At 42.2% G+C, this 17,574-nt stretch overlaps 1 protein-coding gene across 1 annotated transcript in view; it reads right to left on the bottom strand.

Moving 5' to 3' along the window:
* The window catches only part of EHHADH (enoyl-CoA hydratase and 3-hydroxyacyl CoA dehydrogenase), a 47,085-nt gene extending 39,524 nt beyond the window's left edge, over positions 1-7,561 (bottom strand). Inside the window, exons 1-2 of the mRNA XM_021692457.2 lie at positions 7,462-7,561; positions 1,718-1,821 (exon numbers count right to left, since the gene is read on the bottom strand). Coding sequence (XP_021548132.1) covers positions 1,718-1,821; positions 7,462-7,535 — 178 coding nt within the window. The 5' untranslated portion in view covers positions 7,536-7,561. The remainder of the gene's footprint in view (positions 1-1,717; positions 1,822-7,461) is intronic.
* Between the last annotated feature and the right edge of the window lie 10,013 nt (positions 7,562-17,574).

Below are 17,574 nucleotides of genomic sequence, written 5' to 3'. Positions count from 1 at the left end.
AAGAAGAATGTATATTTTCCAATTGTTGAGTGCCCTGTTCTATATAATCCATTAAGTCTAACAACTTCTAATGCTTTTCTAGGAGAATAATTTTTTTCTGTCCTTGAGCTCTAACTACATTCTCTCTTTTCTACCTCCTTTCTTACAAAGAAATATCAAGTTCTTCATAATTAGGATCCCTCTCTCCATGCCGCAAAGTCACTATCTTGGGCTCCTGACCTCAAGTTTTCAAACAACAATTAAGCCATTTAATAACTGGTTAACATTTGGCACAGTATTTTAATCTCTCTCGGGCTCATCCTTCTCATCCATAAATGGAGATGGTAGGATTTACTGAGGGTTAAAATAGAATATGTGTAAAAATACTGTTTTCATTATTAATAAATAAATAACCTACACAACTGGCACATAGTAGGCAAGGTAAATGGCAATTATTATAATGACTGACATTTTTACTTTTTTAAAAAAGATTTTATTTATTTATTTGACAGAGAGAGAGAAACAGCGAGAGAGGGAACACAAGCAGGGGAGTGGGAGAGGGAGAAGCAGGCTTCCCGCCGAGCAAGGAGCCCGACGTGGGGCTCGATCCCAGGACCCTGGGATCATGACCTGAGCCAAAGGCAGACGCTTAACGACTGAGCCACTCAGGCACCCCCATTTTTGCATTTCTTTATTGTCATGATTCCAATATCTATTTCTTCTCAGGTTTCAATTAACATATATTAAATTCCCTTGGCTGCAGTAAGATCACATAGGCCCTCCTATCCACGTGACTTTTGTTAAAGGGCATAAACATATTTAATTGGGAAAAGAAAAGTTGTCACAAATACCACTGAATCCCCATTTCAGATTCTTTTGCCATATGTTTTCAATATTTTTGCATCTTCATGGAATAACCCAATAAAGATTGCCATGGTCCCTGAGATGGGTGACCCTCAGAAGAAAAATGAATTCCATTTCAAATTTCTGTGTGAAATAAAAAATAACACTGACTGAACATCTTCTGATGCAGGCAGGCACTGAACTAGGGACTTTCAGATATATCTCATGTAACCTCACAAAAACCTGTTAAGATAGATATTACTACCTACTTTCTCTTTTTTTAAAGATTTTATTTATTTATTTGAGAAACAGAGAGCAGAAAGAGAAAAAGAGAGAGAGAGTGAGCACAAGCGGGGGGCGGGAGGGGCAGAGGCAGAGGGAGAAGCAGACTTCCCTTGAGCAAGGAGCCCGATGTGGGGCTCGATGTGGGGCTTGATCCCAAGACCCCAGGATCATGACCTGAGCAGGAGGCAGACATTTAACCGACTGAGCCACCCAGGCGGCCCTACTATCTACTTCTAAGTAGAGAAACTGAGGTTCAGGAGATTACAGGGATTTGCCCAAGCTCACATAGGGTGGAGGTATATGCAGAGCAGAGATGTACGAACATACCTGCTAGTGGTTAGTGTTAGTTAGTATATACTAGCAGGCATAACACCCATCAAGTCTGGCACCTAATGTCTTCCAAAGGCCCAATCCAATATAAAAGAGAGTAAGGTCAGAGTCTTCTCTGGGTCTTTTTGTGATTCTCTCTACAATGTTTCTCATTCCCACTCAAGTCTCCCATATCCTTTACCCACCCTAAGGCATTACCCACAGAGATAGCGCATGCAGTATGGGTCTCAGTCTGTGGCTGGTTTCCGGAGCCAGTGGGAGAGGGCAAGAGACTGGTTACCTGCAGAGAATTTGCCATCCGCTCCACAAATCACAATGGCTTTTACTGTATGGTCTGTTACAGCTTTCTGCAGTCCCTCTCGTATTCCATGGAGTACAGCCGTACTAAGAAAAAAAAATACATGAGGCATTAGAATTGAATTTCTAACATCTCAGAGTTTTTTCCTTTTCTAACAATGAAAAATGAAACATACACACAATGGATAAAAACCCTAGTTACTTACCATTCAGTTTTCACTAATTAAACAACTGATAATATACATGTTGGGGCGCCTGGGTGGCTCAGTTGGTTAAGAGTCTGCCTTCGGCTCAGGTCGTGATCCCAACGTCCTGGGATCAAGCCCCACGTCGGGGTTGGGCACCCTGCTGAGTGGGGACTCTGCTTCTCCCTCACCCTCTGCCCTTCCACTCCACTCATGCTCTCTCTCTCTCTCGCTCATTCTCACTGTCTCAGATAAATAAAAAATCTTAAAAAAAAATGTATATGTCAACTGTGAATTAAGCACGAAGCTAAATAAATGAATAAACTTTTTTTAAAAAGTATTTTCCTGAACTTTGCTGTAACTTTGACCACTTAGAAGCAGTACTCATCAATTTTAAAATATTACTGTACATCCTCTATGTACTGGAAAAGGAGTTTACAACATCCTAGGAAATAATAAAATATCACACTAAGATGAGTGGTGTAATAAAAGTACAAAAAAAGTGATGTGGACATTCACAAAGAGAACTTACTTACAATTTGTCATATTAGCAAAACATAAGAAAACTGAAATAGTCTAACAGAAACAACCTAAGAGATGTGTCAGGGGCTTCAAGTTACCCCACATATCCAACCCTCCCCACTTTCTTCCAAGTATTAAGCATCTAGTTTTTAGCTGGATACATGACTGCCTAAAGTCAAGACTGCATTTTCCAGCCCGCTATGCAGTAAAGCCAGCGTACGGCATTAAGTTCTGGCCAATAAAATGGCTGCAACTTTGGCAAGAGTCCTTAAAGGATTGGGTATGCTTTTCTCTTTTCCTTTTCTGCCAGGAATGGGGATGTGAAGGCTAGATCATGAGCAGCCATCATGGACCAAGAGGTGGAAACCTTGTATTGAGGATGGCAGAGCAAGAGATAAATGGATGGGGTCCCTGATGATTGCAGAGCAGTCATACCACTCAAAGACACTGCTGTGAAAGAAATCAACTTCTTCTTGTTTAATCCACTACTCTTTTGTGAGTTTTCTGTCTCTGACAGCCAAACCTAATACTAACTAAGTTAGGAGGCAAAGGCAAGGTCTAGGAAAGAAAAGGCATATAACAGACTGCTAAGTTTCATTGATGAGGGTGTCATCCATAGAAGAGAGTCAAGATTGAATGAGTCTGCACAAGGAAAAGAGAGCTGAGGGTAAATCCTCTGGATACACCCTCATTGAAGAAGTGGGAGAGGCTCAGCAGAGAGATTCGGTACCAAGGGAGCCCAAAGTCACACAGATCAAGAGAAGAGAATTTGCCAAGAAGTAGAGGATCACTAAGTGTCAAGGGATAGTGAAGGAGGAGAACCTAGGAAATGTGATGAGGAATTGCTTAAAGGAAAAATGACAGAACCAGAGTCCAATCAATTTTGCATTGGAATTCTAAGCATTCTGGGTGAAGTGTCTGTTCTAGTATACAGGGTGAAAAAAAAATCTTAAAACAAAACAAAACGAAACAACAACAAACTCCTAGAAAAGTCAGATTGTTCAGACCAGCAACTATGAGTTAACATCTCGGGAAATAAAGGAGATACTGGTATATATTAACTCCCTTTCACCTCATTACTTTTCATCATTTAACCTAGATGAAACCAAACAAACCCTCTTGGCTTTGACTAGTTAATTAGAAACCAAATCTGCTAAGAGTGCCTGGGCTCAGTTGGTTAAGCACCAACTCTTGATCTCGGCTCAGGTCCTGATCTCAGGGTCATGGGACTAAGTCCCCCAACACAGTCCCCCACCACCACATCCAGCCCCACATGGAGCCCCAAGTTGGCTTGGTGCTCAGCAGGGAGTCTGCTTGAGATACTCTCTCTCCCTCTTCCTCTGCCCCTCCCCCCGTGCTTGCTCACTCTCTCTCTCCCTCTCTAAAATAAATAAATCTTAAAAAAGAAGAAGAAGAAGAAAGAAAGAAAGAAACCAAACCTACTAATGAGATTTGGAACCATCCAGAATACTCAGAAGCCCAAAAGGCAAGTATTTCCTCTGGGTAAATAATGGCTGCAAAAGTAGCCAAAATCAGTGCCACTGAGGACAAGAAGTTGGCTTCCCCCATTTCAACCAAACTCTACTCTTCTATTTCTTACGGTCTTGCTAATTTTGCAAAAATGAAACAAAGGGAAATGAAAATGGCTGTAAACAGATACAGCTTTACTAGATTCAAGCCGAGTAAAGGGACCACAGCCTTGTAGCAATGACAAGTTTACAGGGGCTAAGAAATTATTTTGTCCCCTTAATATTGTCCAGGTATGGAGAAATCTAGAGTAAAGATAACATTTTCATGGGTGCTGAGCAAAGCTCTTTAGCTTCTGTGACTTTAGGAGGTCTTTCTTGTGACAGTTTTTTTAAAACCAAAGGTCATCAAATCAAGTTTGTAGCTTGTGACCAGCACTTTTTTAAAGATTTTATTTATTTATTTATTTATTTATTTATTTATTTATTTATTTGAGAGAGAGAAACAACATGAGAGAGGAGAGGGTCAGAGGGAGAAGCAGGCTCCCTGTTGAGCCGGGAGCCCGATGTGGGACTTGATCCCAGAACTTTGGGATCATGACCTGAGCTGAAGGCAGTCACTTAACCAACTAAGCCACCCAGACGCCCCAGCATTTTTTTAATCAAAGAAATAGATGAGAGGAGAAAACTAGAATATGATAAACTATATAACATGTAAGGATAAGGGTGGGGGTGGTTTTTTATTTGTTTTTATTTGTTTTTAGTAGGCTCCACCTCCAGCGCAGAGCCCAGTGCAAGGCTTGAAGTCACGACCTGCCCCCCAGATTCACCTGAGCTGAAATCAAGAGTCAGACGCTTAACAGACTGAGCCACCCAGGTGCCCCGTACGGATAAGTTTTGTTTCACAAAACTTTGTTTTCAGTTATGTGTGTGTATGTGTGTATATCAAGTTGCTATGTAAAACATGGGATTTCTTACTGTATGGATTACAGTAAAAAAAAAAAAGTATGAAAGCCATTGCGCTGAGAGACAGGCCTAGTAATCAGACATGTCCTATACTTATAAAGAGGGTTGGCATTCATCTGAATGGAAGGAAACTTCGCTGGCTAAACTTTTTTGGGGGACAAAAAAAACTTCAAGTAAGAATCAGTGAGCTAGAAAGAAATAATTTCCCATATACAAGTAGGAAGGGGAAAATGAAGGAAAGAAAAGCATAAAGAAAAGAAATGGGGGGGAGGCTGCCCAGCTGGCTCAGTCAGTGGTACATGAGACTCTTGATCTTGAGGTTGTGAGTTGGAGCCCCACGTTGGGTATGGAGATTACTTAAAAATAAAATCTTTTATTTTTTTAAAAGATTTTTATTCATTCGAGACACAGAGATACAGAGAGAGAGAGCATGAGCAGGGGGAGAGGCAGAGGGAGAGGGAGAAGCAGGCTCCCCGCTGAGCCAGGAGCCAGACGTGGGGCTCGATCCCAGGACCCTGGGATCATGACCTGAGCCGAAGGCAGACGCTTAACAATCTGAGCCACCCAGGTGCCCCAAAAATAAAATCTTTAAAAAAGAAAAAAAGAAAAATATAGGCAACCTGTTAAACTTGATGAACATGCTGGGATACATACCTCTGTGTAAAATATAACTTCAGAATGGGTACCTGGCTGGCTCAGTCAGTAGAGCATGCAGTTCTTGATCTTGGGGTCTTAAGTTCAAACCCCACATTGGGTGTAGAGATTACTCAAAAATAAAATCTTAAAAAATGTGTATATATAACTTCAGAAGAAGATAGAAGAAAGGGCGGGAAAGCATTCCCAAGTAGAGAAAACTTGATGAAGCTGAAATAAACCCTGGGCAGCCAAGCCTGCCGGAGAGGCTTTCCATGATGGTAGCTAACACCTCCACAAGGACAGTTTATGATCTCCAGCATAGGTAAACTTCACCACAATGTTAGGAGGTGATACAAACATTTCTCTTGCAAGGGGGGGAAAGGGCAGGCTAAATACGAGAAACGTTTAAAATCGCTATGAGAAAATATTTCTAGTTACGGGTATAAGACTGTGAAACTTTTTTCCCAAGTTCGTGATGGGCATGGTTTCCTGTTATGAGCAGAGGCTGAGGCAGAGTCCTGATACCTAGTATCTCTAACTAAAACACAGACAAGTCCAAAATGGATATGTAATCATATCACTTACGTTTTTCTTCATCAAACCCGAAATAACAGATATTTTGGGGGTTTTTTTCTGTGAATGGCAAGAAAGTGGACATATTCTTGTATGATTTTATTCCTGCTCTTTTTTTGTATTATTAAATGCAATAACATTAAAAATAAGAAGTACATTAATACTCATGATAAAATCAAATCTGATGACACAGTTAAATTAGCAGATCTCCTCATTCCAGTCTCTTTTTCGCTCCAGCGGTATGTCGTAAGAATGTTGACCAAAGATCTTTCTCCCTGTTTTATATATTCTTTGTAAATTATAATTTCTGCTAATCCTACTCCCTGAGGATGGGTGGCTCTTTCCTGGGCTGATGGATCACTTTCCTTTTTACAAAGATACGTAAGAACCAAACCTATATAATTAAACATTTCTTAAATTAAAAACAGAAAGCCACCAGTTTTTAAAGCACGGCTTGTTAGGGGCGCCTGGGTGGCTCAGTCATTAAGCGTCTGCCTTCAGCTTGGGTCGTGATCCCAAAGGCCTGGGATCTAGCCCCGCATGGGGCTCCCTGCTTGGCGGGGAGCCTGCTTCTCCCTCTCCCTCTGCAGCTTCCCCTGCTTGTGCGCTCTCTGTCTCTGTCTCTCTGTCAAATAAATAAAAACTTTAAGAAAAAAGAAAGCACGGCTGTAAGTACAGGGCACACATCTGTGGGAAACCTTAACAAGGAAGGTGCTCCATGATGAAATAAAAGAAGATAAACTGCACATTCGTTATTCAGGAAATGCGACTTAACGGGCTTGCTCCGAACGCTATCTACCACTGAAGCACCAAGGCCTTGAGTTTAGAACAGATCAGGAGAAAGAACTTTGCATTTCTGCGCCACACCACAATTCACCTATTCTCACTGCCTTGGCATGAATGAGGACCTTTGTTAATTTTTTTTTTTTACAAACGTGAAGCCACCTTCTCATCGGATTTTTAAATCTTTCAGTCACACACTGTTAGGGTGGCCTGGACTTGAGGTTGGGAAGTGAGGGATCAGGGTCCAGCCAGCATTGTACCTTTGGAACAGAACGTACACCCGAGGAGTCAAAGCTGCTAACGAGCAGAAGGGCTGAGCACGAAGCTGGCACGGACGACCCGGGTTCGAGCCCAGCCCGCCCACTTAGCAGCCATCTGTCTGCCTCTGAGCCTCAGTTTCCTCACCAGTGAAACAGGGATCAGAGCTCCCTGCGAACGTCAACCAAGCTAACCTAAGAGAAGGCCCTGGCATGCGCCGCGGTTCAATCTGTGCCAGTGTCTTTCTGCGTTTAAACCAGCAGGGGGGTCAAAGCCTCAGAGCAGGCAGGCGGCGAAGGGCCCACCGTCTTCCGGCCGCAGGCGACCAAGCCCCTTACCTGATGGCGTTGACCGGCGGGTTTCGGAGGCGGATCAGCGCCAGGCAGTTGCGCAGCCGCGTGTACTCGGCCATGTCTGCTCGGTCGCGAAGGTCGCCTCCGCCTCCCGCCACTAGGCGATGCCGCGTTCCCCCCGCGTGGGGCCGGCCCCGAGAGGAGGAGCGCCCGCTGGGCCAATGCGAGCCCGGCGCCGCCTCCCGCCGTCCCGGGGCCCGGGGCACCGCCGCTGGTCCTCCGACCCGCTTCTCCTCCTCCACGACCCCAGCCCCGCGCTCTGCAGGCGCTTGTGGTCTCCTTCTCTGGGTTGGTTCCCATCATATCCTAGATCAGAGAGGACGGTGGAAAATGGGTGCAACTGCCAGCAAGTCGAAGTTTGCAACCCTGCCTTCTCTGGACAATTTCTGGGCTCACTAGGTTGGTGGAGCTGTCCTCATCAGTTTTCATCTTCATGATCCGTCTTAACCGGGATGGATACCTGGGGTCTTGTCAATTAGGTGATAAGACACACGCTTGGAACTTAAAATACACGCACCATGAATTTCACCTAAACCGATATGGTACCAACCACTTACAGAATAGTAATTTTATCTGTCTTACTATAACGGCGGAACCTAGTGAAAGGTATGGGTATCTTGTCTGCCCCAACCTTCTCTTTTTTTCTTTAAAAAAAAAAACTCCCCCAGTTTTTTGATATATAATTGACATACATCACTATACAAGTCAAAGGTGTACAGCATAATGACTCACATAGATTGGAAAATGATTGCCGTAATAAGTTTAGTTAACATTCTGGCATCTCGGGGCGCCTGGGTGGCTCAGTCGTTAAGCGTCTGCCTTCGGCTCAGGTCATGATCCCAGGGTCCTGGGATCGAGCCCCGCATCGGGCTCCCTGCTCCGCGGGAAGCCTGCTTCTCCCTCTCCCACTCCCCCCGCTTGTGTTCCTGCTCTCGCTATCTCTCTGTCAAATAAAAATAAATAAAAATCTAAAAAAAAAAAACATTCTGGCATCTCATATAGATACAGAATAGACCAAAAACAAAAAACAAAACCCTCTCTTTTCTTCTTCTGTCATTCCTAAGGATTGTGATTTCTAATGCTTCATTCATTCATGAATTGAGCAGCTGTTAGGAGCTTGGCCTAGGCAGGAGACTAAAGATAAACCAGGCCCAGGCCCTTCCCTCCAAAAGTGCACCACTGAAACAAGGTTTTTCTAGATGGTATCAGCCTCTGGTGGTCCTCACAGTCCATCAAGTGGTCATAAGGCAGTCTGGAAGTTTCAGAGGAAAACAAAACGAAACAATGGAATGATTTTGTTCACTGATGTTTCACAAATCTCAGCAATGATTAGGGACTATTTTCATATTCTTTTACCTCTTGGAAATAAAAACAGGTTCCAAGTCTGAGGAAAGTAGGATTGCCTTGAAGCCCTGGGAACAAGCAGCAGTCTGAAGGTATCCAACCCATCACGAACAGCCCTCATTTCTAACGGCCAGCCAATCACAAACAATACAGTGCACGCCTCTCAGGGTCAACATTTGACAAAAACCAGCTCCTACAGGTGAGATCTCTGATGCCTCTGAAAATTTGCCAACCCCTGAACTCCACCTTGCTCAAAAACATCATGAAAGATCAACAGTCTGCTCTGCCTGCGAGAAACTGCATGAGGAGCCTAGGTTTCCTTATTATAGGAAGCGACAAATTCAGCTTCATCTTCTTATTTCAGATACTGGTCTCTATGGAAACAACTCCACAGAGGCCTCCTAGCAACCTTGAGTGTCTCCACAAAGGCCATGTAGGCAAGACTTAATAGTTCTGAATGGCCTGAAATTCTTCCTGGATCAAGAGTTGATGAGCATGGGTTGGAGCTGTCTTGAGGCAGGTTCTCACTTCTATCTTGGAGGTATTAGCCATAGGTCATTTCTCACCTAGTTCCCTAGTTTTAGTTGAATGCAGAACTTTCTCCCTAGTACAAGCTGCAAACTTTTATGTAAATCTATAGAACTGCTCAACAGTAGTTCTAAGGTAGGGACAGGGACTAAGGTAAGCAAGGGAGGCACCCAGTGGGCAAAATGTAAGAGGGCACCCACTCTGTTTCCTACAAGCGCCCACCCTGCCCTTTTCCTCAATAACAGAGCGACTCAGGGTTCCCGTGATCTGTCATGTAGCCTCTCCTATTTGGTGTCATCCTATGGGACTAGGGATACAGGAAGGTGATAACCATATCTTTCTTTTGCTATCTATGTAAATAATAAACTGTCTAAATCCATTCAGTCTCGGGGCGCCTGGGTGGCTCAGTCGTTAAGCGTCTGCCTTCGGCTCAGGTCATGATCCCAGAGCCCGCATCGGGGTCCCTGCTCCGTGGGAAGCCTGCTTCTCCCTCTCCCACTCCCCCCGCTTGTGTTCCCTCTCTTGCTCTCTGTCAAAATAAAATAAAATAAAATCTTTAAAAAAAATCCATTCAGTCTCCTTACGGACCAAATCTATGGAAGTGTGGCAAGCCAATCTATCAAGTGCCACCATACTGCCAATGACAGACTGCTTGACCCTTTGACAGTCTCTTGAGCATTGCAATGAAGTTTTATATTCTTGTCTTCTCATTTAATTTGTCTCAAGTGCTACTTAACAGGATGTCATTTCTCTTGGCTAGTGCCCTTCAACATCACTTGCATGTTGAATATTAGCTTGAATATTATGTCACTTTCATTGTTGTTGTGTTGCAACTTATGAAAATAGGTCAGTTAATCAGAAGAGGTTTTTGTGTGTGTGTGTGTGTGTTTAAGTAAACTCTATGCCCAATGTGGGGCTCGAACTCATGACCCTGAGATCAATCACGACCCTGAGATCAATAACAACCCTGAGATCAAGTGTTGCATGCTCTACCGACTGAGCTAGCCAGGCACACCTAGAAGAGGTTTTTAAAACTTATAAGACAAATAAAAGAATGTAAATATAGGACTTTTGTGTGCTAGATCATGCAAATATGTACTCACAGTAAAAATGGAGATGACTATCTAAACTTGGTTGTGAAACTTCATTCAATAGTGGCATGAAGCCATGAGGGCTAAGGCTGACTTCTCTGGTAAACCATTTAGATTGTTCTGGAACAAATGAAAAATATTGCTTTCCAGCTGAAGTGATAAAATCTTTCACATGTTCTCTTCCACGTCATTTCCCCTTTTACTGTGGGATATAAATGGGCACAAGGCCTCAGAGAAGGAGGGAGCCACAGATAGAAGAAGCCTGACTTCCCAAATGATCTTGTGCGGCAGAGCTGCCTGCTGACTAGAACCAACATGGACTGTTACAAGAGAAAGAAATAAATGTGGGTCTGTTTGTTAAAGAATTTTAACCTGTCCTAACTATTACAGCAAAGAAATGGGCAGTGAGTACACTCTTCCCCAGTGAAGTTGGCTGACATTTGAGAACAAAATCTGCTCACATAAGTACTTGAAATAAGAGATGTGATATAAATAATTTCTTTACTGTGCCAATAATATTAGTAATGACAATTTCTATAATTTCCAGTGGCTTGCTCAAGTGTTGGGCTTTGGAGATATAACACACACACACACACACACACACACACACACACTGTATTCAGTATCTTCATGATGAAGATAAGCTATCAGGATTCCTAAAGAAGTCTCAACTGTGGCAGAAAAATGTCCTAGTCATGTCAATTATCTTCACTGATTGAAATATCAGAGATCAATGATGTATTATTATGTATGTATGTATTATTGAGCATATTTAAAGATCATGCCCATAGGCTGCAACCAAATCTGAGCTGAATATAGCCAAAACCTGAACCAAGAGCCTATTCACTGCTATCTCCCATATTTCAACCTCTCAGCTTTTCAGTGAGTGCTGCTTGTCACCTGTCATCAGCCAGATCATATTCATGTTTTCTTAACTCACATTTGCTCTCTTTTTCCCTATCCAGAAAGACATTTTTCCTTCTAAATTTCAAGTGATATGATCTTTTTTTTTTAAAGGATAATGAATTTTTAAATTGAAGTCTAACTCACACACTATACAATTTATTCTTGTAAAGTGTACAATTCACTGATTTTTAGTATATTCACAAGGTGTACACGATCACTACTCTCAAATTCTGGAACATTTTAATCATTCCAAAATAAACCTTGTACCTATTACGCAGATTTGCCTATCCCACATATTTCATATAATTGGAATTACACAATATGTGGCCTTTGTGCCTGGTTTCTTTCACTTAGCATAACATTTTTGTTTGTTTTAGGGAAGGAGTGGTTCCAGGCCTCTCCTAGCTTCAGGTAGTTCCCTGGCTTCGTGGCTACATGACTGCAGTCTTCATGTGGTGTTCTCCCTGTGTGGGTGCATCTCTGCATCCAAATTTCCCCTTTTTATAAGGACACTAAATGATCCCATCTTAACTTGATCATCTGCAAAGACCCTATTTCCAAATCAGGTCACACTCACAGGTCTTGTTGGCTAGGACTTCACATCTTTTTGAGGGACACAATTCAAGCCAGAACAGCCCCATGCAGCCGCTGCAGTAGAACCCTTTTAGGGGGCAGAGCAACAAAAGTCAGCCTGAGCACCACAAGCAACCACGCAGTCTTAGTATTTGAAGCTACAGAAATGGCAATGACTTCCACTCTTCCGAACCATAAAGTCATAGTTTAGGTTAGGTCACATGTGATTTTTTTTTTTTTAAAGAAGGCTCCATGCTCAGTGTGGAGCCCAACATAGGACTGAAGTCATGACCCCAAGATTAAGACCTGAGCCAAGATCAAGAGTCAGTCAGACACTCAACCAAACCACCCAGGCACCCTGATTTTTTTTTTTTTCTAAAAGTAAGCAAGACTGTCCAGAGTAGAGAAATATTTATCCTTAAACAACCACACAAGCTAGCTTTTTCCATATAAATCACCACAAGAAGAGAGATTTGGACATTACCAGCCACACCCAAAGGTTACTGGACATTTTAGAAATTAAAATAAACAGAAAAGATGCAGCCTCCATCTGACATTATTTTTTAGGGGAAGAGGACAAAGCCCTTTAAGTTGACAGGATGCACGCCAAATAAAGGACAACATTTTTGAAAAATGGGCTTTCGACGTTACACAAGAAAAGGCTTAACACTTAAAATTGTGCAAGTTTTCTCCTTTAAAATATGCAGGTAGAACAGTTTATTTTTTTCTTCCATTTAGATGTTCTGTAGAACATTGTATTCAATCCTAACACCATATTGTAATTCAAGTGGTTTCTCCAGCTAAGTACATTAATGATAATAAACACAATAATACAAAATAAGATAATAATGAAACATTTCATTCTTCCCATGTGCCATGCTTTGTCCTAAATGCTTTGCATGTATTAACACATTTCGTCGTCCTCGAAGCCCGTGGATAAGGCATCATTGTTTATCTCCATTTTATGGAAGAGGCACAGAGAGCTAAGTCGTCTAAGGCCACATTGCTACTGAGAAGTGGAACCAAAGTTTTAACCCACAGTGTCTGGCTCTGGAGGCCGTGTTAGCGTGTTAAGATTCATCTGTGTTATATAGTATGTATCAGTGTCTCATCTCTTTTAATGGCTGAATAATAGTTCATTTATGTATATACCACATTTTGTTTATCCAGTCATCAATTTATGGATATTGGGTTGTTTCCACTTTTTGGCTATTTTTAAAAAAGATTTTATTTGAGAGAGAGAGAGAGAACGAGCAGTGGGGAGGAGCAGAGGGAGAGGGAGAAGCCAACTCCCCGCTGAGCGGGGAACCCGATGCGGGGTTCGATCCCAGGACCCTGAATTCGTGACCTGAGCCGAAGGCAGATGCTTAACTGACTGAGCCACCCAGGCACCCCTCACTTTTTGGCTATTGTGAATAATGCTGCTATGAATATTTTATGTGCAAATTTTTGTATAAACTATGATTTTAATTTTCTTTGGCATATACCTAGGAGTAGAATTGCTGGGTCATATGGTAACTATATGTTTAACTTTTATTTTTTATTTTTTTTAGATTTTATTTATTTATTTGAGAGAGAGAGTAAGAGAGAGAGAGAGCAAAAGAGGGAGGAGCGGGAGAGGGAGACGCAGACTCCCTGCCGAGCAGGGAGCCCGATGTGGGACTCGATCCCGAGACTCCAGGATCATGACCTGAGCCAAAGGCAGTCGCTTAACCAACTGAGCCACCCAGGCGCCCTATGTTTAACTTTTAAAAACAATTTTTCTTTGAACTGTAATTAACATAGTGTTATATTAGTTTCAGGTGTACAATATAATGATTCAGCATTTCTATACATTACTCATTGCTCATCACAAGCGTACTCCTAATCTCTTTTATCTACTTCCCCCAATTCTCCCCCCATACCTCCCCTCTGGCAACCACTAGTTTGTTCTTGGTTTGTTTGTTTCTCAAATTTCACATGGGAGTGAAGTCATATGGTATGTCTTTTCTTATCTGACTTGTTTTACTTAGCATTATATTCTCTAGCTCCATCCACATTGTTGCAAGTGGCAAGATTTGTTCTTTATAATGGCCCTATACTAAAGTTGAAAAGATAAGAATTGTAGAGTTGAGTGTCTAGTCCAGAAATAAATGTACATATTTTTAGAAGATTTTATTTATTTATTTGGGGGGGGGGGGGGCATGAGCAGGGGGGGGGGGCAGGGGCAGAGGGAGAAGCAGGCTCCGCACAGAGCAGAGAGTCCAATGAGGGAAGACCCCGGGATCATGACCCGAGCTGAAGGCAGACGCTTAACCAACTGAGCCACCCAGGTGCCCAGAAATGAATGTATATATTTTTTCTCTTTTCTAGCCTGAGAATTGCCTTGGAACTATCGAATGTGTGTCCATCTCCTCTGTGAGTGTGCACAGTGTGTAGATGTGGGATGAACTGCTACAGCCATTTTGCCACCTTGAGGGAAGCTGGCCATAAACTGAAGCAGATCCTACTGAAGGAAGAGAAGAGAGGGGAAGAAGAATGGGTCGTGAATGATACCATTGAGTTGCTGGAACAACCAACGCTGATGCCTGTCATAACAGTCCATTTACAGAGGTCAATACACCCCCTGTTGTTGAAGCTTTGTTCTGCTGTGTTTTGTGGAAGATGCAAAGATGTGCTGCCCAAACTCCCCTTCAAGGAAGGACTTGCTGCACAACTCCAGAGATTATGGCCAGCTGGCAGCCCCCAGCTGTTAGCTTCTCTGGGGTCTGCCTCAGGGGCAGAGCGCCACCTTGCTTGAAATTGTACCCTGCCCAAGGCAGACTGCATCCAGTACAAAGGGTTGGCCATTTCAGCCTGACCCAGGATACTCTCTGATGGCCACCACTCACTCTGCAGCTCTCTCCCACGTTGGCTGAAGAGTCCTTCAACCTGAGTAGCAGGTCAACAACTTCCTCTGACCAATCCTGCTCTTGTCCATTTCTAATAAAAATCCCCATCTTTGTATCAGTCTCTACTTCTCAAAAACACAATCTCTGACAAGATTTCTGTCACATTAGTCAAGAGTATCCAAATTGAGATGCCATGGGATAGTTTGAACTTGGTCTTAACTAGAGGAAGGGAAATGCACTCATTACCTTATTTTAAACTTTTGGAAATTTTCAAGCATATAAAAAAGTAGAAAGAATATAATGAAACCAAATATATCCATCTCCAACAACATTAATATATGACCCATCTTTATTATCTGAACTTTTCCATATTATTTAAAAATAAGTCTCAGACATTACATTATTTCATCCATAAATATCACAGTGCACTGCTGTTCACTTTGGGATGCAATGCAGTGCCTTTTGCATTCTCCTCCCAACCCAGTTCCTATCTGTTGTCTCCTCTTTTCTTCCTCTTTCCACCATCACAGCTTTCAAGAGTATTTTAATAGAAGAAAAGGCAGTAGTAGTAAGAGATAAAAGGGCCCAGAAAGAATCCTAGAATCCACTCATTCTTTCACTCATCCAACAAATATTTTAGGCCTGTCATTTCCTAGAGTCTTGGGATGCATGGTTGTTACTCATATCGGTGGTTGTTCAGATAGGTGGTGTAATGATGTCTTGGTCAGATGAACTAACAAGAAAGAAAAGAAAAAGAAAAGAAAAAAGAAAAGAAAGGGAGAGAGAGAGGGTGGGAGGGAAGGATAGAGGGAGGGAGAGGGAGGAAGGACTGGAGAATGGGAGGAAGGAAGGGCGGAAGGAAGAGGAAGGGCGAGAAGGAGGGAGGAAAAGAAAGTGTGTCATCTAGTGGTTACAGTGGGAAATATACATTGTTTTCTACTACACAGAACAAGACAAGGCTTACTCCTGTCTGGAGGAGTAATTTCCTTAAAGAGGAAATTGAAGCCCAGAGAAGTGAAGTTATTTGTCTAAGGTCCCATGGCTAGTTAATAGCAGAGATAGGCATATAACCCAAACACTGACTCTAATACCTATATAAAGATCTATGTAAATTGTGATTGTTTCAGACTCTTGTGGTTCAAATGATTTTAAATATCATTAAAACATATTTTTTGCATTTATTTTTGTCAAGTTATGGTATTTTGGTGGCAAAGGGGGAAAAGTGCATTGATTGAAAGAAGGAACTAGATGGACCTATAATAATATTAACACTGAATTATTTTTCCATTAAAAGTTCTGCCTCCATGGGGCACCTGGCTGGCTCAGTCAGTAGAGCATGAGACTCTTGATCTTGGGGTTGTAAGTTTGAGCTTCATGTTGGATGTAGAGATTATTTATTTATTTATTATAAATACTTTTAAAAAAGATTATTTATTTATTTGACAGAGAGAGAGAGCATAAGCAGGGAGAGCAGCAGGCAGAGGGAGAGGGAGAAGCAGGTTCCCCGCTGAGCTAGGAGCCCGATGCAGGATTCGATCCCAGTACCCTGGGATCATGAGCTGAGCTGAAGGCAGACACTTAACCGACTGAGCCACCCAGGTGCGGGATGTAGAGATTATTTAAAAATAAAATCTTTAAAAAAAAAATAGTTCTGCCTCCCTCACAAGATATAAAATTCCTCAAAAGCAGATTACTTATTCATCTTTTTTTTTTTTTAAGACTTATTTGAGAGAGAGAGAGAGCATTTGGTGGGGGCAGAGGGAGAGAGAGAATCTCAAGCAGATTCCACACTGTGCATGGTGCCCGAAGCAGGACTCAATCTCACAACTCTGAGATCATGACCTGAGCCGAAATCAAGAGTTGGATGCTCAACCAACTGACCCACCCAGGCTTCATCTCTGTATACCCAGTGCCTAAATGAATGAATGAATAAGTGTATGACTGGAATCAGGAGTTTGAGAGTCTAGAACTAATCAGTTCTAAATACTAGTCAGAACTAGTCATTCAGGATTCTAGTCAGAACTAGTCATTCTAGATTCTATTCAGTTTTCTACTGACTGCCACTGGCTAACTTTGTGACTTTCAGCAGATTATTTAATTCTTATGATTGATTCATTAAAAATGTCATCTTTTTTTAATGCTAGAGTTGGAAGAAACCTTAAATTTCATCTATTCCAACTACATTATTCTATGGGGTCCATAGAATTACCAGATTATTTGGAACACAGACTTAGTACCAATATTTGAATAATACCCATGCTAGCTTTGTTATATTCCTAGAACAAAGACTGAATATTTAAGAGAAACTGCTTGCAATAGATTAGTCTATAAATAGGATTGTGTCACTTTGGGGCACCTGGGTGGCTCAGTCGGTTAAGTGTCGGCCTTCAGCTCAGGTCATAATCTCAGGGCCCTGGGATCAAGTCCCACATCGGCCATCGGACTCCCTGCTCAGCGGGGAGTCTGCTTCTCCCCCTCCCTCTCCCCCCTGCTCATGCTCTTGTTTGCTCTCTCTCTCAAATGAATAAATAAAAATCTTAAAAAAAAAAAAAAGATTGTGTCACCTCATTGGCAATGCAGTCTTTCTGTTTACCTTTGGTTACTGCTTGGATCAGTTACTTATTCCTGTCTAGCCAGCTAAAACAGAAGATAGAGCTCACAGGAGCTGATACTTAACCCCTCAGTTCTGGGTAAATAAATATAAGAAGTTTCCAGGGGGGAGAGAGCTAATTATTTGAAATGAACTCAGCAGTGCCAGATCAGAACATTCAAATGATCATCAGAAT

This window comes from Neomonachus schauinslandi, chromosome 1 (assembly GCF_002201575.2).
Source record: "Neomonachus schauinslandi chromosome 1, ASM220157v2, whole genome shotgun sequence".
NCBI lineage: Eukaryota > Metazoa > Chordata > Mammalia > Carnivora > Phocidae > Neomonachus > Neomonachus schauinslandi.
The sequence above is the reverse complement of the archived record's forward strand: the minus strand, read 5'-3'. Positions and strand labels throughout refer to the sequence as shown.